The sequence below is a fragment of the Crotalus tigris genome, unplaced genomic scaffold, assembly GCF_016545835.1.
Source record: "Crotalus tigris isolate CLP2741 ecotype Arizona unplaced genomic scaffold, ASM1654583v1 scf7180000020497.760770, whole genome shotgun sequence".
Taxonomy (NCBI): Eukaryota; Metazoa; Chordata; class Lepidosauria; order Squamata; family Viperidae; genus Crotalus; species Crotalus tigris.
This window is the reverse complement of record NW_024098046.1, coordinates 628,589-651,120: the sequence shown is the minus strand read 5'-3', so window position 1 is coordinate 651,120 and position 22,532 is coordinate 628,589. Positions and strand designations below refer to the sequence as shown.

General features: G+C 45.0%; 1 protein-coding gene across 1 annotated transcript in view; it reads right to left on the bottom strand.

Moving 5' to 3' along the window:
- The window catches only part of ADORA2B (adenosine A2b receptor), a 36,143-nt gene extending 13,818 nt beyond the window's left edge, over window positions 1-22,325 (bottom strand). The window contains exon 1 of the mRNA XM_039366951.1: window positions 21,741-22,325. Within this exon, the coding sequence (XP_039222885.1) occupies window positions 21,741-22,060 (320 nt within the window). The 5' untranslated portion in view covers window positions 22,061-22,325. The remainder of the gene's footprint in view (window positions 1-21,740) is intronic.
- Between the last annotated feature and the right edge of the window lie 207 nt (window positions 22,326-22,532).

The window sequence follows — 22,532 nt, the reverse complement described above, 5'->3', positions numbered from 1 at the left end:
AGAGAAAGAACGAAAAGAAAGAGAAAGAAAAGAGAGAAAGAATAAAGAAAGAAAGAGAAACAGGGAAGGAAGGAAAAAGAGAAAGAGAAAAGAAAAAAGAAAAAGAAAGGAAGGAAGGAAGAGAAAGAAAGAAAGAAAGAAAGAAAGAAAGAAAGAAAGAAAGAAAGAAAGAAAGAAAGAAAAAACAGGGAAGGAAAGAAAAAGAGAATGCAAGAAAAGAAAAAAGAAAAAGAAAGGAAGGAAGAAAAAAAGAAAGAAAGAAAGAAAGAAAGAAAGAAAGAAAGAAAGAAAGAAAGAAAGAAAGAAAGAAGAGGAAGGTCAGAAGGAAGGAAGAATGTCAGAAGGAAGGAGGAAGAAAGAAAATAGGGGAAGGAAGGAAGGAGGGAGGGAGGAAGGAAGGAAAGTGTCAGAAGGAAGGAAGTATAGGAAGGAAATAAAGTTGGAAGGAAGGAAGGAGTGTCAGAAGGAAGGAAAGGAGGGAAGGACGGAGGGAGGAAGTGTCGGAAGGAAGGAAGAAGAAAATGGGGAAGAAAGGAGAGAGGGAAGGAGGAAGAAAGGAGTAGGAAAAAAGGAGTCTCAGAAGGAAGGAAGGAAAGAAAGAAAAAGAAAGAGCAAAGCTCCAGCACAAGCAATACAGCTAGTCCTCAACTTACAACTATTCATTTAATGACAACAGCGCTGAAAAACAATAACTTATGACCATTTTTCACCCTTACGACCGTTGCAGCCCCCCCACTGTCACTGGATCAAAATCCAGACACTTGGCAACTGAATCCTATTTATGACGGGTGCGGCATCCCGGGGGTGTCACGTGATCCCCTTTTGCGACTTTCCGACAAGCAAAATCGATGGGGGGAGCCAGATTCACTTAACGGCCACACGATTCATTTAAGAACCGCAGCGATTCGCTGCCAGCTGCCCTGAGAAAGGTTGCAAAATTAGTCAACTTAGCAACTGTCTTGCTTAGCCAGTGAAGGATGATCTGTAACCTGAAACCCAGTCCAGCAATGCTGATTTGAACGGGTGGCGTTCTCATTCATATCTTGAATATTTCTTTTATATGTGGCGTTCTCATTCATATCTTGAATATTTCTTTTATATATATATATAGGTCTTTGGTTGTTCGGGTTTTCTCCCGCATAAAATTGGAAGTGTCTTGGCGACGTTTCGACGAAGTCCCATTCGTCATCTTCAGGCTGGTGTTTTCAGCTTCTTGCTTCAAGCAGCAGCACGAAGCTGAAAACACCAGCCTGAAGATGACGAATGGGACTTCGTCGAAACGTCGCCAAGACACTTCCAATTTTACGCGGGAGAAAACCCGAACAACCAAAGACCTACATACAAACACCCGCGAAAACCTCAGAAAACAAATATATATATTCATATTTTTATAACTATTAAGGACATATATATATATATATAAATAAAAGTTTTATTTTTACAGGCTTTCAAACAGCCAGCCGCAGGACGTTGTGTTTTTCATCCCCCACCCCGGCCCTCTTTCCGACCGTTTAACCAAATTATTATTTTTTTATTTGAACAGTGTTCGGAAATGAGAGGAGTCAAAAAAGAAGAGTGTTGGTGTGGCTGATTTTTTGAGGGGGACGAGGTGAAAAAAAAAATAAGACTTTGGAAAATGTGACTTGAGTGCTGTGGGTCTTTGTGAGCGCGGGGTGTGTACGTGTGCGGTTTTGCTCCGCTTTTACTTGGAACCCTGACGGTGAACTTGTGTTAAGGAAGACGAACTTTGAAGAAGAAAGAAAGAAAGAAAAACCCACAATATTTGGAAAGGGAATTGTCATCGCTTGAACTCTTACGGTTGGAAACTCAACCTAAACTGGTGGGCTAAGAAATATGCAATAGAAAATAGAGTCCATATGTCACGGGGGGGGGGGAGACATGACAGCAGTCTTCCAATATTTGAGGGGCTGCCCCAAAGAAGTGGGGGGTCCACTTATTCTCCAAAGTGCCTGAAGGCAAGACCAAAAAAAAAAAAAATGGATGGAAACTAACCAAAGAGAGAAGCAACCTAGAACTAAGGAGAAACTTCCTGACAGTGAGGACAATTAACCAGTGGAACAACCTGCCTCCAGAAGCGGTGAATGCTCCAACACTGGAGGTTTTTAAGAAGACACTGAACAGCCATTTGTCCAAAATGGTGTAGGGTTTCCTGCCTGAGCAGGGGGTTGGACTAGATGACCTCCAAGGTCCCTTCCAACTTTATTATTATTATTATTAACAACCTGCCTCCAGAAGCGTTGAATGCTCCAACACTGGAAGTTTTTAAGAAGAGACTGGACAGCCATTTGTCTGAAATGGTATAGGCTTTCCTGCCTGAGCAGGGGGTTGGACTAGATGACCTCCAAAGTCCCTTCCAGCTCTATTCTACTCAAAGTTGAAGAACCCATTTGCTCGATGAGATTCAGTCTCAATTCCTGTCTCAATTAGCCCAAGAAATGACTGAATGGCCAGGAAGGGGACGGTAGAGAGGGGTCATCATAATAAAATATACAAGCCGGGTGGGATCTCTAAAGTCATCTATCTCATCCCTTACTTAATACTGTAATATCCTACATTAATGCGGTACATGGCTTGGCTTATTTTCTTGAGTGATCTGAAATTCCAGATCTCAGAATGTCAACGAAGGGTGTGGTAAAAAGGGGTTCTTATAATGGATGGAAACTAATCTAGGAGAGAAGCAACCTGGAACTAAGGAGAAACTTCCTAAAAGCGAGAAAATTAACCAGTGGAACGGCTTGCTACTAGAAGTTGTGAGTGCTCCATCACTGGAGGTTTTTAAGAAGAGACTGGACAGTCACCTATCTGAAATGGTATAGGGCAGGGGTAGGCAACCTTGGCTCTTTTATGACTCATGGACTTCAACTCCCAGAATTCCTGAGCCAGCATGGTTCAGCATGGAAACTTCTCCATTTCTCCTCAGCATGGCTGGCTCAGGAATTCTGGGAGTTGGTCCATAAGTCATAAAGGGGGCCACAGTTCCCCCATGCTGGCTCAGGAATTCTGGGAGTTGAAGTCCACCAGTCATGAAGGGGGCCACAGTTCCCCCATGCTGGCTCAGGAATTCTGGGAGTTGAAGTCCACCAGTCATGAAGGGGGCCATAGTTCCCCCATGCTGGCTCAGGAATTCTGGGAGTTGAAGTCCACAAATCATGAAGGGGCCATAGTTCCCCCATGCTGGCTCAGGAATTCTGGGAGTTGAAGTCCACGAGTCATGAAAGAGCCAAGACTGCCCACCCCTGGTCTAGGATCTCCTGCTTGAGCCGGGTGTTGAAGTTCTCCAAGATCCCTTCCAGCTCTTATTCTGATTCTGATTCTAATAAAATATAAAAGCCGGGTGGAATCTCTAAGGTCATCTATCTCATCCCTTAGTGCCGCAATATCTTAAGTCAATCCGAATAATGCCAGCAATCCAGTTCCATTGGAAAAACTCCATCCTCTGTGCCTTTCTTTGAATGCTATTGTTCCCCGTCCTGCCCTGCCCGTCAAAGCAGAACATGCTCACTCCAGCACGTAACAGATACTTTACAGGCTGTCTGTCCTCCTGCCTTCAATCGCTCTTCCCACTGACAAGGGAAACGTGATCGGTCTCCCGAGCTGTTCCGGCCTGGATGCTTTCCAGGCCTCTGAACTCTGCTTGGTGTCTCTTGAAAAGGCTGGTGGTGTTTAGATCTGGAGGACTTTGAAGACGTGAAATGGACCCTTTGGTGCAGGAGAAGGTTCCTGAGAAGATGGCGGAGTGTTGAAAGAAAGAAAGAAAAAGAAAGAAAGATAGAAAGAAAGAAAGAAAGAAAGAAAGAAAGAAAGAAAGAAAGAAAGAAAGAAAGAAAGGGAGAGAGGGGGAAGGAAGGAAGGAAGGAAGGAAAGAAAGAAAGAAAGAAAGAAAGAAAGAAAGGGAGAAGAAAGAAGGGGAGGAAAGAAAAGAAAGAAAGGAAAAAAGGAAAAAGAAAGAAAGAAAGAAAGAAAGAAAGAAAGAGAGAGAGAGGAAAGGAAGGAAAGAAAGGGAGAGAAGAAAGGAAAGGAAAGAAAGGAAAAGAAAGAAAGAACGGGAGAGAGAGAGGGAAGGAAAGAAAGAAAGAAAGAAAGAAAGAAAGGGAGAGAAGAAAGAAAGGAAGGAAGGAAAAGAAAGGGAGAGAGAGGGAAGGAAATAAACAGAAAGAAAGAAGGAAGGAAGGAAAGAAAGGGAGAGAAGAAAGGAAGGAAAGAAAAGAAAGGAAAAGAAAGAAAGAAATGGAGAGAAGGAAGGAAAGAAAAAAGAGAAAGAAAGAAAGAAAGAGAGAGAGGGGGAAGGAAGGAAAGAAAAAGAGAAAGAAAAGAACGCAAGAAAAGAAAAAAGGGAGAGAGAGAGAAAGAAAGAAAGAAAGAAAGAAAGAAAGAAAGAAAGACAGGGAGGGAGGGAGGGAGGGAAGAAAGGAAGGAAGGAAGGAAAAGAAAGAAAGAAAGAAAGAAAGAAAAACAGAGAGAAGGAAGGAAGGAAGGAAAGAAAGAGAAAGAAAGAAAGAAAGAAAGAAAGAAAGAAAGAAAGAAAGAAAGAAAGAAAGACAGGAATACTGCACCCAGTTTTGGTCACCACCTTATAAAAAAGACTGATCGAATGGCACTTCAATCAATCATCCAGATCTGGCCCAAAGCTGCATTTCCAAAAGGCAACCAGACTTATAACAGAATAACAGAGTCGGAAGGGACCTCGGAGGTCATCCAGTCCAACCCCCTGCTCAGGCAGGAGACCCTACACCCATTCCAGACAAATAGCTGTCTAATCTCTTATTGAAAACCTCCAGGGATGGAGCATCCACGACTTCTGGAGGCAAGGAGTTCCACTGGTTAATTGTCCTCACTGTTAGGAAGCTTCTCCTTAGTTCTAGCTTACTTCTCTCCTGGATTCTTCCCAGGAACTGGGGTTAGCACAGGAGGATCAACAGCCTGGCTGTTTTTCTTACTTTCTTTAAAAAAGCAAAACAAAACAAAAAAACCTTCCTTGGTTTTTTTCTTTGAAATTGTTTCGCTTCTCATCCAAGAAGCTTCTTCAGTTCTGAGAAGGATGTGAAGCGAAACGTTTTCAAGGGGGGAGGAAAAAAAACCAAGAAAGTCCAGTTGCCTTTTGGAAAGGCACATCACAAAATAACAGAGCTGGAAGGGACCTCGGAGGTCATCTAGTCCAACCCCAGATAAGTGGCTGTCCAATCTTTTCTTGAAAAAATCTAGTGATGGAGAAGGAAGGCAGGAAGGAAGGAAGGAGAAGAAGCAGTAAAGGGAAGGAAGGAAGGAAAGGAAGGAAGGAAGGAAGGAAGGAAGGAAGGAAGGAAGGAAGGAAGGAAGGAAGGAAGAAGCAGTAAAGGGAAGGAAGGCAGGAAATGAAGGAAGGAAGGAAGAAAGAAAGGAAGGAAGGAAGGAAGAAGCAGTAGAAAGGGGAAGGAACGGAGGGAGGGAGGGAAGGAGAAGAAGCTGTAGAAAGAGGAAGGAGGGAGGGAGGAAGGGGGGAGGGAGGATAGCAGAATAACAGAGCTGGAAGGGACCTTGGAGGTCATCTAGTCCAACCCCTTGCTCAAGCAGGAGACCCTATTCCATTCCAGATAAGCGGCTGTCCAATTTTTTCTTGAAAATCTCTAGTGATAAAGAAGGAAAGGAAGGAAGGAGAAGAAGCAGTAAAGGGAAGGAAGGAAGGAAGGAAGGAAGGAAAGGAAGGAAGGAAGGAAGGAAGGAAGGAAGGAAGGAAGGAAGGAAGGAAGGAAGAAGCAGTAAAGGGAAGGAAGGCAGGAAAGGAAGGAAGGAAGGAAGGAAGGAAGGAAGGAAGGAAGGAAGGAAGGAAGGAGAAGCAGTAGAAAGGGGAAGGAACGGAGGGAGGGAGGGAAGGAGAAGAAGCTGTAGAAAGAGGAAGGAGGGAGGGAGGGAGGGGGGAGGGAGGATAGCAGAATAACAGAGTTGGAAGGGACCTTGGAGGTCATCTAGTCCAGCCCCCTGCTCAACCATTTCCGACAAAGGGCTGTCCCGTCTCTTCCTAAAACCTTCCAACGTTGGAGCATTCACATGGGACAATCGTGACCTGGGTTGATTGAGAATCTCCACTGATATCCAGACCTGGACACAAGTTCCAAGCCAGTGTAACTGATCAGGAGAAGTAAAATTACTCACTGGTGTATCTGGTGGAAAGGTGTCCACAAAGGCAAGACGACAGCCACACTGCAACAATGGAAATCTCTGACCCTTCTTTTTTTTTTTTTTTAATGTGCGCTTCTGAGAAAGCGTCAACCTTCCTTTGTGCAGATCTTTGCAATTAAAACTTGACAGAGTTCAATTCAAGATCCGTTTCACGCTGAACAAAACCCTTTTTTTTATATAGATTTTATTAGTTTTTATAGGGTTAGGAATAAGGTGGGGTCTGGATTAGGGTTAGGGTTGAGGTTTTTCCAAATAACATTCTCAATATTTAGCAAACAGCATAATGTCTGGGTTCGTGTGTTTAACAAACAGTAATAGATAAGAGTTAATTATCATAAACAATATGTCAATTCATCCCTCCTTAGCTTCCTTCTTGTTAATGTATATTCAAAATTATATATCACATTCCTTTCTCTCTAATTCATCTTTCTAGCCATGGATAGAAGTTATCCCATGTTCTGACTAAAAAGTTTCATTTAGCCTATGAGTGAATTTTAGAGTATTATTATGATATTATTATTATTTTTAGTATTAGTATTGTTTAACAATTTGGAGATTGTATTGTTTAATAATTAGGATATCAACTTGTTTATGTTTTTATTATTATTATATTTATTTTCAATTTGTTTATATTTATGTTAAAGGGGAGTTAAAGCGCATTATGGACTTGGTTATTTATATAGTTGGTTAATGTTAGTTAGATTATGATTATCATATTTGTAACCCTGTACTCAGCTCTGGGAAGTGGGGGAGGGAGAGGGAGTTTTTGAGTGGGTTGATTTTGGTTTACATTGTAATTTTTACAAAACTTTTTAATAATAATAAAAAAAGAAGTTATCCCATGTTCTAAAGTACACCGAGTCTCTTTTATCTTTAAAGTCAATCTATCCATTTCTGCACACTCTAGAATTTTCTTAATTACTTAATTATTAACTACTTCTTCAGCTGGTAAGTTTTCATTTTTCCAATGTTGGGCAAATACAACGTTTGTATGTGTAGTATTAAATATCTGCCATCTTTCTCGTCATTAGCTCCCATTATTCCTCCCGAAAGTAATTCTGGTTTAAAGTCTGTTTGTTTTTTGGTCCTTTTCTCCCACCATAAATGTATTTTAACCCAAAATCTTCCTTTTTTTTTTTTTTTTCTAAAGACAACACTGCATATTATATCTTTAAAATATTTCAGTCGTGTTTTTTTTCCTCGGCTGCAACTATCAAAAGCACAATATTATGCTAAGAAATGCCATTCATACTTTAGGTTCTCAGCTTCAATAGATTCCGTGGGGAAATAAATTGCAGGGAAATAAATTGCATACGTGCCTAGAAATGCATGGATGGATTGAATTGTTTATCTAACTGTAAATAAATTAAAACTTAATTTTAAAACAGGTTGAAAGGGATGTGCTCTCCGCTAAAAGAAGAACGAAGCGAGGAAAATGTAAAACAGCCTAACAATAGAGCTGGTCCTCAACTTACGACTACAATTGAGCCCAAAATGTCTGTTGCTAAGCGAGACACTCGTCAAGTCAGCTTTGCCCCCACCGTTGTTAAGTGAATCACTGCAGTTGTTAAGTTAGTAACACGGTTGTTAAGTGAATCTGGCTTTCCCCATTGACTTTACTCGTCAGAAAGTCACAAAAGGGGATCACACTGAAACCGTCATAATTACCGGTCAGTTGCCAAGCGTCTGGATTTTGATCATGTGACTTGCAATGGTCGTAAGTGTGAAAAACAGTCCTAAGTCATTTTTTTTCAGTGCCGTTATGTAAGTTGAGGACTAACTTGAACCTTAGACTTTGGGGGAGGGGGGGAAATCAATTACAAGTAGTCCTTGACTGACGATTCATTTAGTGACCGTTGGATGTTACGATGGAACTGAAAAAAGTGACTTAGGACTGAGTTTTTCACACTTACGACCGTTGCAGCATCCTCAAGATCACGTGATCAAAATACAGACACTGGGCAACCGGCTCGTATTTATGATGGTCGCAATGTCCCGGGGTCACGCGATTGCCATCGGACACCTTCAAGGCCAGATTCTGACAAACCAAGTTAAGATGGGGGGACATGGATTCGATTAATGACCAAGCGATTCACTTAATAACTGCAGTGATTCGCTTAATAACTGTGGCGAGAAAGGTCGTAGAATCAGAGGCAACTCACTGAACAGCTTTGCTTAGCAATGAATATCTTGGTCCCAGTTTTGCTCATGAACGGAGGAGTTATTTCAGTGAAGCTGACCAACATAAATTGCATTAGGTAGAATAGAATAGAATAGAATGAAGAATAGAATAGAATAGAATAGAATAGAATAGAATAGAATAGAATAGAATAGAATAGAATAGAATAGAATAGAATAGAATAGAATAGAAAATATGGAATGGAATGGAATGGAATGGAATGGAATGGAATAGAATAGAATAGAATAGAATAGAATAGAATAGAATAGAATAGAATAGAATAGAATAGAGGAGAAAATAATAGAATGAAATGGAACGGAACAGAACAGAACAGAACAGAATAGAATAGAACAGAATTTAGAATTGAATTGAACAGAACAGAATATAGAATAGAATAGAATAGAATAGAATATAGAATTGAATAGAACAGAATAGAATAGAATAAAATAGAACAGAGAATAGAACAGAATTTAGAATAGAATTTAGAATTGAATTGAACAGAATACAGAATAGAATAGAATAGAATATAGAATAGAATAGAATTTAGAATAGAATAGAATTTAGAATTGAATTGAACAGAACAGAATAGAATAGAATAGAATAGAATAGAATAGAATAGAATAGAATAGAATAGAATAGAATAGAATAGAATAGAATAGGAATAGGAGAAAATAATAGAACAGAACAGAATAGAATATAGAGCTGGAAGGGACCTTGGAGGTCTTCTAGTCCAGCCCCCTGCTCAAGCAGGAAAACCTATACCATCTCAGACAAGTAGCATAATAATGGTATAAAATAATCCACATTTTAGACAGGAAGCTTCCAGCTGCTCTGGAGCAGAAAACATTCTGGCGAACAGTTTCTGGAAAACCATCTCTTCCACTCCACTTCGGCAAGACAGAAGGGGAGGCAAGATGCCATGGCCTCAACTTCTTCGCTCATGGCTTGTTAGTGACCTGCGATAACGCCATTAACAAAAAAATTGGATTTTTTTTTTCTACAAAGCTCAAAACAGGAAATAAAAAACCTGGCTTGGATCCTAAACAAAGAAACTTCCCCCTGCTTTTTTTCACTCTTCACCCCCAGGAAAGACCTTTCTGAAAAAAAGTTCCTTGCCCCCAAACCTAGAAACATTGGGGGGGGGGAGAATCCCCATGACTAATGAGAGAGGGAGGGAGGGAGGGAGGGAAGAAGGAAGGGAGAGGGAAGGAAGAAAGGAAGGAAGGAAAACAAGAAAGTGAAAGATGGAAGGAAGGGAGGGAGGGAGGAAGAAAGGAAGGAAAGAAAACAAGAAAGTGAAAGATGGAAGGAAGGGAGGGAGGGAGGAAGGAAGGAAGGAAAGAAAACAAGAAAGTAAAAAGAAAGGAAGAAAAACAAGAAAGTGAAAAGAGGAAAGGAAGGAAGGAAGGAAGGAAGGAAGGAAGGAAGGAAGGAAGGAAGGAAGGAAGGAAGGAAGGAAGGAAGGAAGGGAAAGATGGAAGGGAGGGAGGGAAGGAGGAAGGATAGAAGGAAGGAAAACAAGAAAGTGAAAAGAGGAAAGGAAGGAAGGAAGGAAAACAAGAAAGTGAAAGATGGGAGGGAGAGAGGAAGGATGGAAGGAAGGAAAACAAGAAAGTAAAAAGAAAGGAAGAAAAACAAGAAAGTGAAAAGAGGAAAGAAAGGAAGGAAGTTAGGAAGAAAGGAAGGAAGGAAGGAAGGAAGGAAGGGGAAAGTGAGAGGGAGGGAGGGAGAGGGAAGGAAGGAAAACAAGAAAGTGAAGGAAGGAAGGAAGGAAGGGAAAGATGGGAGGGAGGGAGGAAGGAAGGGAGAGGGAAGGAAAGAAGCAAGAAAAGAAGGAAGGAGAAAAAGGGAAGGAAGGAAGGAGAAAAAGGAAGGAAGTTAGGAAGTTAAGAAGAAAGGAAGGAAGGAAGTGAAAGATGGAAGGAAGGGAGGGAAGGAGGAAGGATAGAAGGAAGGAAAACAAGAAAGTAAAAAAGGGAAGGAAGGAAAACAAGAAAGTGAAAAGAGGAAAGGAAGGAAGGAAAACAAGAAAGTGAAAAGAGGAAAGGAAGGAAGGAAAACAAGAAAGTGAAAGATGGGAGGGAGAGAGGAAGGATGGAAGGAAGGAAAACAAGAAAGTGAAAAGAGGAAAGGAAGGAAGGAAGGAAGGAAGGAAGGAAGGAAGGAGGGGAAAGATGGAAGGAAGGGAGGGAGGGAGGGAGGAAGGGAGAGGGAAGGAAGGAAAACAAGAAAGTGAAGGAAGGAAGGAAGGAAGGAAGGGAAAGATGGGAGGGAGGGAGGAAGGGAGAGGGAAGGAAGGAAGCAAGAAAGGAAGGAAGGAGAAAAAGGGAAGGAAGGAAGGAGAAAAAGGAAGGAAGTTAGGAAGTTAGGAAGAAAGGAAGGAAGGAAGGAAGGGGAAAGATGGAGGGAGGGAGGAAGGGAGGAAGGGGAGAGGGAAGGAAGGAGGGAAGAAAAACAAGAAAGTGAAAGATGGAAGGAAGGGAGGGAGAGAGGAAGGATGGAAGGAAGGAAGGAAGTAAAAAGAAAGGAAGAAAACAAGAAAGTAGGAAAGAAGTTAGGAAGTTAAGAAGAAGGAAGGAAGGAAGTGAAAGATGGAGGGAGGGAGGGAAGGAGGAAGGATAGAAGGAAGGAAGGAAAACAAGAAAGTGAAAAGAGGAAAGGAAGGAAGGAAAACAAGAAAGTGAAAAGAGGAAAGGAAGGAAGGAAAACAAGAAAGTGAAAGATGGGAGGGAGAGAGGAAGGATGGAAGGAAGGAAAACAAGAAAGTGAAGGAAGAAGAAGGAAAGGGGAAAGATGGAAGGAAGGAAAACAGAGGGAAGGAAGGAAGGAAAGGAAGGAAGGAGAAGGAAGGAAGGAAGGAAGGAAGGAAGGAAGGAAGGAAGGAAGGAGGGGAAAGATGGAAGGAAGGAAAGATGGAAGGAAGGGAGGGAGAGAGGAAGGATGGAAGGAAGGAAGGAAAACAAGTAAAAAGAAAGGAAGAAAAACAAGAAAGTGAAAAGAGGAAAGGAAGTTAGGAAGTTAAGAAGAAAGGAAGGAAGGAAGTGAAAGATGGAAGGGAGGGAGGGAAGGAGGAAGGATAGAAGGAAGGAAGGAAGGAAGGAAGGAAAACAAGAAAGTGAAAAGAGGAAAGGGAAGGAAAACAAGAAAGTGAAAGAGGGAGGGAGAGGAGGAGGAAGGAAGGAAAACAAGAAAGTGAAGGAAGGAGGAAAAAGGGAAGGAAGGAAGGAGAAAGGAAGGAAGGAGGGGAAAGTTAGGGAGAGGGTTAGGAAGGAAAGGAAGGAAGGAAGGAAGGGAAAGATGGGAGGGAGGGAGGAAGGGAGAGGGAAGGAAGGAAGCAAGAAAGGAAGGAAGGAGAAAAAGGGAAGGAAGGAAGGAGAAAAAGGAAGGAAGTTAGGAAGTTAGGAAGAAAGGAAGGAAGGAAGGAAGGGAAAGATGGGAGGGAGGGAGGAGAGGGGAAGGAGAGGGGAAGGGGAAGAAAAACAAGAAAGTGAAAGATGGAAGGAAGGGAGGGAGAGAGGAAGGATGGAAGGAAGGAAGGAAAACAAGTAAAAAGAAAGGAAGAAAAACAAGAAAGTGAAAAGAGGAAAGGAAGTTAGGAAGTTAAGAAGAAAGGAAGGAAGGAAGTGAAAGATGGAAGGGAGGGAGGGAAGGAGGAAGGATAGAAGGAAGGAAAACAAGAAAGTAAAAAAGGGAAGGAAGGAAAACAAGAAAGTGAAAAGAGGAAAGGAAGGAAGGAAAACAAGAAAGTGAAAGATGGGAGGGAGGGAGGAAGGATGGAAGGAAGGAAAACAAGAAAGTAAAAAAGGGAAGGAAGGAAGACAGGAAAGTGAAAGAAGGAAGGAAGTAAACAAAGCAAGAAAGTTAAAAAAGGGAAGGAAGGAAGGAAGGAAGGAAGGAAGGAAGGAAGGAAGGAAGGAAGGAAGGAAAAGTGAAAAAGGGAAGGAAGGAAGGAGGGAGGGAAGGAAGGAGGGAAGGAAGGAAGAAGGGAAGGAAGGAAAGAGAAAATGAGAAAGTAAAAAAGAGAAGGAAGGAAGGAAGAAAATGGGAAAGTGAAAAAGAAATATTCCCATCAGCCTCCAGCTTTTCTATCTATAGGAGACTGACAGGAGCCCCAACCACATCACAACCAGGTCCACAACATCTCCTGCAGTTGCACAATGGCACATAATGATGCCCACATTCTCGTTTCAATACCTTGAATTTTTTTTCTCTTTTATTGATGAAGTTGTAGTCTCCCATCCTGGCTTTGTCTGCGAAAGAGATGTTTTCCTACTTCTTAAAAATAAATCCTCTCATCTTCTTTTTTTTTTTCCCCTTGCTCGCCCTAACCCCAACGAAACACACTAATTTTATTCTGGGGTTGGGGGAGTAAGAGAAACACATTTCCCATTTTAGGGCATCGCGGAACAGCTGGAGACATAACAGCCCAAGTTCCTGTCTAATAATAATAATAAGGGGAAACAGCTGCTGGGTCGATCAAGCCAGCTAATTTCTCCGCATCAAAATTCGTACGGCCCAGTTTTGACTTAATAAAATCACGGAGGGATCCAGTGGAGAAAGAAGGAGAAATTTCCTAACTGCGAGAACAGTTAACCAGTGGAACCGCTTGCCACCAGAAGCTGCAGGTGCTCCATCACTGAAGGTTTTTAAGAAGAGATTGGATACCCTTTTACCAGACATGGTATAGGATCTCTTGCATGAGCAGGGGGTTGGACTAGATGACCTCCAAGGTCCCTTCCAACTCTGTTATTTTGCTTTGCCTGCCTTCCTTCCTTCCTTCCTTCCTTCCCTCCCTCCCTCTCCATCACTGGACGTTTTTAGGAAGAGATTGGACAATCATTTGTCTGAAATGCTATAGGGACTCCAGCTTCAGGAGGGGGTTGGACTAGATGACCTCCAGGATCTCTTCCAACTCTTATTTTGCCTTCCTTCCTTCCTTCCTTCCTTCCTTCCTTCCTTCCTTCCTTCCTTCCTTCCTTCCTTCCTTCCTTCCTTCCTTCCTTCCTTCCTTCCACATAGGGCTGGAAAGGACCATGGAGGTCATCTAAAGTCCCTTCCTCCCAGCTCTGTTATATAGTCTCGTACTTGAGTAGGGGGCTGGTCTAGAAGACCACCAGAGTCCCTTCCTCCCAGCTCAGGAAGGAAGAGAAGGAAGCATGGAGGGAGGAAGAGAGGAATGGAGGGAGGAAGGAAGGTGGGAGGGAGGGAGGAAGAAAGGAGGGAAGGAGGGTGGAAGGGAGGGAGGGGATAGGCAGGAAGGAAGGAGGGAGGGATGCAGGGAGGAAGGGAGGAAGGAAGGGGAGAGGGAGGAAAGATGGAGGGAGGAGGGAGGGAGAAAGGAGGGAGGGAGGGGATAGGAAGGAAGGGAGGAAGGAAGGAAGGGGAGAGGGAGGGAGAGAGAGGGAGAGAGGAATGAAGGAAGGAAAAACTGAAAGATGAAAGAAGGAGAGATGAGTGAAAGAAAGAAGGAAAGACGAGAGATTGAATGAGAAGCGAAACGTGTTCAAAGAAAAACAAGAAAGTCCAGTTGCCTCTTGAAAATGCATCTTTGGGACATGAGAGATTGAAGGGCAGAAAGAAAGAGAGATGAGGGAGGGAAAGAAAGAAAGAAAGAAAGAAAGAAAGAAAGAAAGAAAGAAAGAAAGAAAGAGAAAGAAAGAAAGAAAGAAAGAAAGAGGGAGGGAGGGAGGGAGGGAGGGAGGAAGGAGTGTCAGAAAAAAGGAAGGAAGGAAGGAAGGAAGGAAGGAAGGAAGGAAGGGGAAAGTGAGAGGGAGGGAGGGAGGGAGGGAGGAAGGAAGGAAGGAAGGAAGGAAGGAAGGAAGGAAGGAAGGAAGGAAGGAAGGAAGGAAGGAAGGAAGGAAGGAAGGAAACTGCTATTTTGGCCGATAGGTCCAGGGTTCTGCGTTCTCACCCTGCCTACATGTCTCCAGTGACTTTTCGGTCAGCTTCTCAGCCTTTAAAACTGTAAGACCTTCTGGGGCTTTAAACTCCCAGAATCCTCCAGCCATCAATCCAGCGACCGAATTCTGGGAATTGGGCTCCAGACAGCTTAAAGTAGCCGAGGTTGAAAAACACCCAACGAGGCAGATCAGGGTCAGGGAACCGTCTGAGGCACATCCAGGGAACAGTCTCTGATCCGAGTTTTGTCCTCTCTAATCGGCAGATGACGGTTTCATCCCAGCTTAGAGGGTGCAAATCGGATTAACCCCTTTCCCGTCCCCAACATGCGTCAGTCTGACTTTCCTTTCCTTTGTCTGCTTCGGCGCCACAAGAGGTTTCCATTTGCAGGCTAAAAACGGCCACCGGGGAGGCACAGCCGGTGGAACTCCCTGCCACAAGATTCCACGGCTGAACAAATCCATTTTTTTTTTGCTCCAGGACGTTTCCGAGAAGATCCCAGCAAAAGCCAAAGGGAGCCAAATGTGCGGTGAGATGGTTGACCCAGGCACCGGGTGCGAGATGACGTTGGGAACGTCAATCGCCACCCGCAGATGGGAAAAACACGACAACTTTTTGCCAAATCGTAACACACACGCACCGTGCAATGGTAAACAACTGGATTTGCCCTCTAGAAGGTTTTTTTTATTATTATTATGGTTTTAAAGCAGCAATTCCCAACCTCAGCAAGGTTAAGACGGGTGGACTTCAACTCCCAGAATTCCTCAGCCGGCCAATTCGCTTTGCCCTTTCGCGGCACACTCCATTCCCTTCCTCTCCTACCTTCCTTTCTAAATCATACTAATGGGCGGTCCCTGACTTACAAACACCATTCAGCCCAACGTTTTTGTCGCTAAGGGAGACAGCTGTTAAAGCGCCCCCTTTTACGACGGTTCTTCCTGTGGCCGTTAAGCGAATCACTGCAGTTATTAAGTTATTTGGATGCCGTTAAGCGAATCCTGCTTCTTCCTCCCCCCCCCATGGATTTTGCTTATCAGAAAGTCACAAAAAGGGGATCCAAGGACCCCTCCCAGGACGCTGCAACTGTCATAAATACGAGGCAGTTTGCCAAACGTCCGAATTTTGATCGCATGACCAGTCGTTAAGTGTGAAAAACACTCCCAAATCCCTTTTTTCAGTGGTCACTAAATGGTACTGCTCTAAGCCGAGGACTGCCTGTAATAGTAAGACCAAAGAGGCCTGGGTTTGCCCAAAGCTAAGCAACTGTGCCTTTGGTGCGAGATCGAGTGACGCCACCAGAAACCTGGGCATCGTCTCCCCGCAGCTAGAAATGAAGCTTCAGGCCAACGTTTGTACCGTTATCCCACTGCATCGGGTTGAATTGAGGCTCTGCACTGAATTTATTCACAACTTTGCAACACACAACCCATCAGCTGCCAGCCCTGAATAAATTAATAAGGAAATAATCAAGCAATTTCGCAGTCCTTCCGGTGCGCCCAAAGGCGAAATCCGGACCGGGTTTTTTTTTTTTTTCTCCAGCCTGTAATCCTATGGGATTATATAGGAAGGATTATATTGCTGAAGAGCTTGAAAACCCGGAGAAAGGAAAGGGGATATGCATTTATTTAAATTTCTTTAAAATGTAATTATTTAAATGTATTGAAAAGGTAATGAAATGTATTTAAATTTTTATTATTTACATTTTATTCAAAATGAAATGGTTTAAATTCAGTTACGACTGAATCATTTTGTTTGAAGTTTAATTGTTTACCTTGCTTTAAAATGCAAACGTTTAAATCTCTTTAAAACTTAATCGCTTAAATGCATTTAAGTCTCAATGATTTACAGGCATTCAAAGTGTCATTTGAACAAAGTTAAATACTATTGCACACCCCCAGAAATTGTGGGCATGCCATCACTGGAGATTTGTCTGAGATGGTATAGGTTCTCCTGCTTGAGCAGGGGGCTGGACTAGAAGACCTCTAAGGTCCCTTCCAGCTCTATTCTATTCTATTCTATTCTATTCTATTCTATTCTATTCTATTCTATTCTATTCTATTCCATTCCATTCCATTCCATTCCATTCCATATTTTCTATTCTATTCTGTTGTGTTCCGTTCCATATTTTCTATTCTATTCTATTCTATTCTATTCTATCCTATCTTATCCTATCCTATCCTATTCTATATTTTCTATTGTATTGTATTGTACTGTATTGTATTCTATTCTATTCTATTCTGAAAAGTAATCATTTAAATCTATCTAAAAGGTAACCTATATACATTTAAATCTTAATTGTTGCAATGCATTCAAAATGGAATGGTTTCAATGAACTGAAAGTAGAGTGATTTAAATTTATTTCCAATGCAATCCTTTATGTTTATTTAACATGTAATTGTTTACATTTAAAATGTAATCGTTTCAGAGCATTCACAATGTAATGGTTTAAATGAATTCCAAATGTAATTATTTACATTCGCTGAAATATAGCTGTTTACATTGATTTAAATGTAACTGTTTCCGTTTGCTTAAAATGGAATTCTTTACATTTTTTACAACTTAATTGTTTACATGTATTTATTTAAATCCATTTAAAAATTTGTTATTGGTTTTTTTTAAAAAAAAAAAATTAAAGTTTTGCGCCACCTTCCTCCAGGCAAAAACTGGTTTGCAGAGCCTGGATCCTTGTGCGGAAGTGTGTGCTTGTACAATACACTGTGCTGGCGGTTAAGTGCCCTCAGTTCTGCTTTTTCTGGCCTCTTCTGCCGCGGAGGGTAGAAAGACAACTCCCAGCCTGGGTTTCAGACTGCCACCCCCATCATGCCCAGCTGGCTGGGGCTAATGGGACTGGTAGTGCCAGCTGCCAAAAGCAACGCCCGATTGGCAAACATTGCCACGAACTGATACACCGAAAACACTTCTCTCTTTTGCTGGTCGGAAAAAATCTGTGCCCCCGCCCAGATGATGCACAAACACACAAACAGAGAGAGAGAAAAAGAGAGAGGGGGGGAGGGAGAGAGACATACACACACACATAGACAACCAAAGAAAGAAGCAACCTAGAACTAAGGAGAAACTTCCTGACAGAACAATTAACCAGTGGAACTCCTTGCCTCCAGAAGCGGTGAATGCTCCAACACTGGAAGTTTTTAAGAAGAGACTGGACAGCCATTTATCCGAAATAGTATAGGGTTATCTGCCTGAGCAGAGGGTTGGACTAGATGACCTCCAAGGTCCCCTCCAACTTTATTATTATTATTATTATAAGGTGTGTGTGTGGAAAGATTGCCACGAATGGTGTTCCGAACCGATGCACCGTCTGAAAACGGTTCCCTCTTTTGCTGGTTGGAAAAAAATCTGTGCCCCCCCCCCCGATCACACTCACACACACACATACAGAGAGAGAGAGAGAGAGAAAAGCAAGGTGTGTGTGTGGAAAGATTGCCACAAAGCGGTGTTCCGAACCGATGCACCGTCTGAAAATGGTTCCCCTTTTGCTGGATGCAAAAAAAATCTGTGGCCTGCCCCGGATGACACACACACACACACACACACACACACACACACACACACACACAGTCAAGCAAGGTGTGTGTATGTGGGGGGGGGCTTCTCAGAAAGGAAGAGGAACAGCTGCCCCACCCCTTCAGATGAACTTCACGCAAAAGAGCATCAGGCCTTCAGCCAAAGACTGTGAAAAAATACAGCGGCTGTATTTGGGACAACAATATAAATTTGCTTTTTTTCTTTTTTGCCAAAAAAGAAGGAGGAGAAGGAGAAGGAGAAGGGAGGAAGGAGGAAGGAGGGAGGAGGAGGAGGAGGAGGAGGAGGAGGAGGAGGAGGAGGAAAAGAAGAAGAAGGAGAAGGAGGAGGAGAAGGAGAAGGAGGAGGAGGAGGAGGAGGAGAAGGAGAGAAGAAGAAGAAGAAGAAGAAGGAGAAGGAGAAGGAGAAGGAGAAGGCGAAGAAGGCGAAGAAGGAGAAGGAGAAGGAGAAGGAGAGAAGAAGAAGAAGAAGAAGAAGAAGAAGAAGAAGAAGAAGAAGAAGAAGAAGAAGAAGAAGAAGAAGAAGAAGAAGAAGAAGGGGGGGGGAATCATTCCCATTCATATTTTTGGCAGACCATCTGGGATGTTGATCCAAGCCGGTCACTTTCAATAACAAGGAGGAATTTTAAGGACAAGCGACGTGTAAGGACACTACAACATGGGTGTAGGATAAGTTGAAACCTCTGAAAAGGGGGGGTACACCCCCCCGGACCCTTAATTCCGGGTTCCGGGTGGATTTGGGAAAGAGAAACTCCAGCCTGGAGAGGTGTGTGTGGGGGGGGGGGTTCTCCCTTTGGTGGGATTGTGTTCAAGAAGCTGGACCCCTGGACATCATGGTGGGCGGGGTTGGGCTGGATGACCTCAAGCGCTCCTTCCAACTTTAGGGCTTTGGTGAACCGAGTCCTCAAGCTGCAGCAGTACATTTAGTAACCATTCAAAGTTACAAGGGCACGGGGGGGGGGAAAGCGACTTTTTGAGGGAAACCATCGGAGGTTTGATGGGGCCGGTGCTGCACCATATACAAACCAGGATGGTGAATCTGAGTTTAGCTTCTTGTGTGAACCAGGATGCAAATTTCCTTTAGGCTCTCCCAGCTTAAGGTAAAAAGCTTTTTTTAAAAATACTCCTCGACTTCTAAGTGACCATTTGCATTTACAATGTCTGCACTTATGACCCTTTCACCATGCCCGTGGTCTCATGATCAAAATTCAGAGGCTAAGCAACTGGCATGTACTTATGACGGTTGCAAGTGTCCCGGGGGTGTCACGTGATCCCCTTTTGCGACCTTCTGACACGCAAAGTCAATGGAGGGAAGTCAGATTCACTTAACGACCGGGTTACTCATTTAACAACTGCAGTGATTTGCCTCACAAGTGCGGCTCTCGGGAAATTCCAGTAGCGGTGAGTTGCACAGCTCCCAAGAGTCGTGCCCGCCCTCCTGAGGGCAGGGTTTCCTCTCTCTGAGCGGAGGAAAGGAGGCCACCCAGAGCAGCACTGCACATTTCTCAGCAAAAGCCCCTCTCCCCTTTGCTGAGGAATGTGCAAAGCTGCTCCTGGTGGCCTCCTTTCTCTCCGCCTCAGTTTTCTCACCTGGCAAATGGGCCTAAGGCGGCTCTGGGGAGGCTAAAATTGCAGAGTGGCGCCCCTTCCTTGCAACGTGCACTTAGGAACACAAAAGCCCTGCCTCCTTTTGTTCAAATCCGAGGGTTGTATGCAGCTAATAATAGATGTTGACTAATTAAGGGCCGAGACATCTGTCAGTTTCTGTTTACGATGATTCTCAAGGCTCCTTGGGAAGGCAGCGATGGTTCTGCTGGGGTAGGAGCAGTCTATCTTAGCTTACAATCTTGGTGGCTGGGTCTTCCCAAAGCCCCCCCCCTCCGCTAAGCTTTTCATTTGGCTCAAATGCACAGGGAGCCCTCGGCTTACAACCACGACGGAGCCCACGACATTTCTGTGGCTAAGCGAGACGGCGGCTAAGTGCATTTTGCCCCACTTTACGACCGTCCTTGCCACCGCTCTTAAGCGAATCGCTGCAGTTGAGGCGTTAGTAACCCGGTCGTTAAGTGAATCGGGCTTCCCTCCCATTGACTTGGCTGGTCAGACGGTCGCAAAAAGAAGATCGTGTGATATCTCCCGCCCCCCCCCCGGGACACTGCAACCGTCATAAATACGAGTCAGTGGCCAAGCGTCTGGATTTTGGTCAGGTGACCCTAGCGGATGTTGCCATGGTTGCATGAGTGTGAAAAACACTCATTATTCACTCTTTTTTGGGGTGGTTGTAACTGTGAACGGTCACTAAATGAACGGTTGTAAGTCGAGGACCGCTTGACGTTTGGAAGCCACGAGGGTTCAAACCCTGGGAATTCCCCGCCTCTGGAAGGGAGAGAGGACAGGGGGGGGGCTGCCACAAAGATGCCCCCTCCCAACATTATCATTGCTGCCATCTTGACTTTCTTTACACAGCCCTGGAGGTGATTCTCCATCCTATCCTATTGACCAAGTTGAATCCTAGAATTGAAAGGAACCCTTGAGGTCATCCAGCCCAACCCCCACCCACCAAAGCCTGCAAAAGGGCTGGTGGTCCAGCTTCTTCTTTCATCCAATGCTGGAGGATGGCTAGCTGCATGATCTCTCTCTCTCTCTTTCTCTCTCTTCTCTCTCTCTCTCTTTGACTCTCTCTGCCTCTCTCCCTCCCTCTTTCTCCCTCCCTCTCTCTTCCTCTCTCCCCCTCCCTCTCTCTCTCTCCCTCTCTCTTTCTGTTTGACTGTCTCTTTCTCTTTCTCTCTCTCTGCCCCTCTGCCCCTCTCTCTCCCTCTCTCTCTTTCTTTCTCTCCCTCTCTCTCTCCCCCTCTCTCTCCCTCTCTCTGCATCTCTCTCTCTCTTTCTCTGTTTGACTCTCTCTCTCTCTCTTTCTTTCTCTCCCTCTCTCTCCCCCTCTCTCTCTTTCTCTGTTTGACTCCCTCTCTCTCTCTCCCCCTCTCTCTCTCTGCATCTCTCTCTCTCTCTCTCTCTCTCTCTTTCTTTCTTTCTTTCTTTCTTTCTCTCCCTCTCTCTCTTTCTCTCCCTCTCTCTCCCTCTCTCTCTCCCTCTCTCTCTCTTTCTTTCTTTCTTTCTCTCCCTCTCTCTCTCTCTCCCTCTCTCTCTGCATATCTCTCTCTTTCTTTCTTTCTTTCTTTCTTTCTTTCTTTCTTTCTTTCTCTCCCTCTCTCTCTCTCCCCCTCTCTCCCTCTCTCTCTACATATCTCTCTCTCTCTCTTTCTTTCTTTCTTTCTTTCTTTCTTTCTTTCTTTCTCTCCCTCTCTCTTTCTCTCCCTCTCTCTCCCTCTCTCTCTCCCTCTCTCTCTCTCTTTCTTTCTTTCTTTCTCTCCCTCTCTCTCTCTCTCTCCCTCTCTCTCTGCATATCTCTCTCTTTCTTTCTTTCTTTCTTTCTTTCTTTCTTTCTTTCTCTCTCTCTCTTTCTTTCTTTCTTTCTCTCCCTCTCTCTCTCTCCCCCTCTCTCCCTCTCTCTCTGCATATCTCTCTCTCTCTTTCTTTCTTTCTTTCTTTCTTTCTTTCTCTCCCTCTCTCTCTATCTCCCCCTCTCTCTCCCTCTCTCTCTGCATCTCTCTCTCTCTTTCTCTGTTTGACTCTCTCTCTCTTTCTCTCTCTCTCTCTCCCCCTCTCTCCCCCCCTCTCTCTTTCTCTCCCTCTCTCTCTCTCCTCCCCCCCCTCTTCTCTCCCTCTCTCTCTCTCCCCCTCTTTCTCCCTCTCTCTCTGCATCTCTCTCTCTCTCTCTTTCTGGAGAGCATCAGCCCCCCTCCTCTGCTAACCAAACAGGGCTGAAAGGGACCCGGGAGGTCATCTAGTCCAACCCCCCTCCTTTGCTCCAGCGCCCTCCGCAAAGCAAGCCCGGCCAAGATGCGCGGCTCAAGCCAGCGAGCCCGGCCACCCGCCGCCCTTACCTAAGCGGGATCTTGATGGCCAGGTAGCGGTCCACGGCTACGGCCAGCAGGCTGAAGATGGAGCCCTGGGTGAGCACCAGCACGAAGCAGGCCAGGAAGAGGCAGCCGTGGAAGTCGGTGGTCAAGCCCACGCTGATGGTCACGGCGAAGGGGATGGCCAGCAGCCCCACGGCCACGTCGGCCACGGCCAGCGAGACCAGGAAGTAGTTGGTGGCCGTCTTCAGCCGGCTGTTCAGCGCCACCGCCCAGCAGACCAGCACGTTGCCCGCGATGGCCAGCCCGGCCATCAGCAGCTCCACCGCGATGTCCAGGCGGCTCATGACGCGGGCCGGACGGGGACCGAGCCGGGACCGCCTGCCGCCCGCCGGAGGACGGTCCCCGACCAAGGCTCAGCGCTGGCGAGGCGCGCATCCCCGCCAGGGGCACCCAGAGGCCATGTAGCCGCCCCCGCCGTCGGGGCGCGGCCCCTTCCCGGGGCTGGTCCGGACGCCACCCGCGATCCAGAAGGGGGGAGAGGGCTCCTCCGGCTAAGGCCAGGCTGGCACAATCCCGCTGGTGGTTCCGCAGCTCCGCCGGCCAGGCTGCGCTTTTCCCCCCCCCCCACCCCGAGATCGGATGGACGGACGGCGAAACACCCCCCTCGCAACTCCCCGGCGAGGCGCTCGCTCGCCTTTGGCGGAGGAAGCGGCTGCTGCGCCTCTATAAGGCACATGGAGCCCGGGAGGGGGCGGGGCCGCGGCGGAGGCGGCCCGTGATTGGCTGAGGAGGCTCTCCCGTAAATCCCCGAGTAAG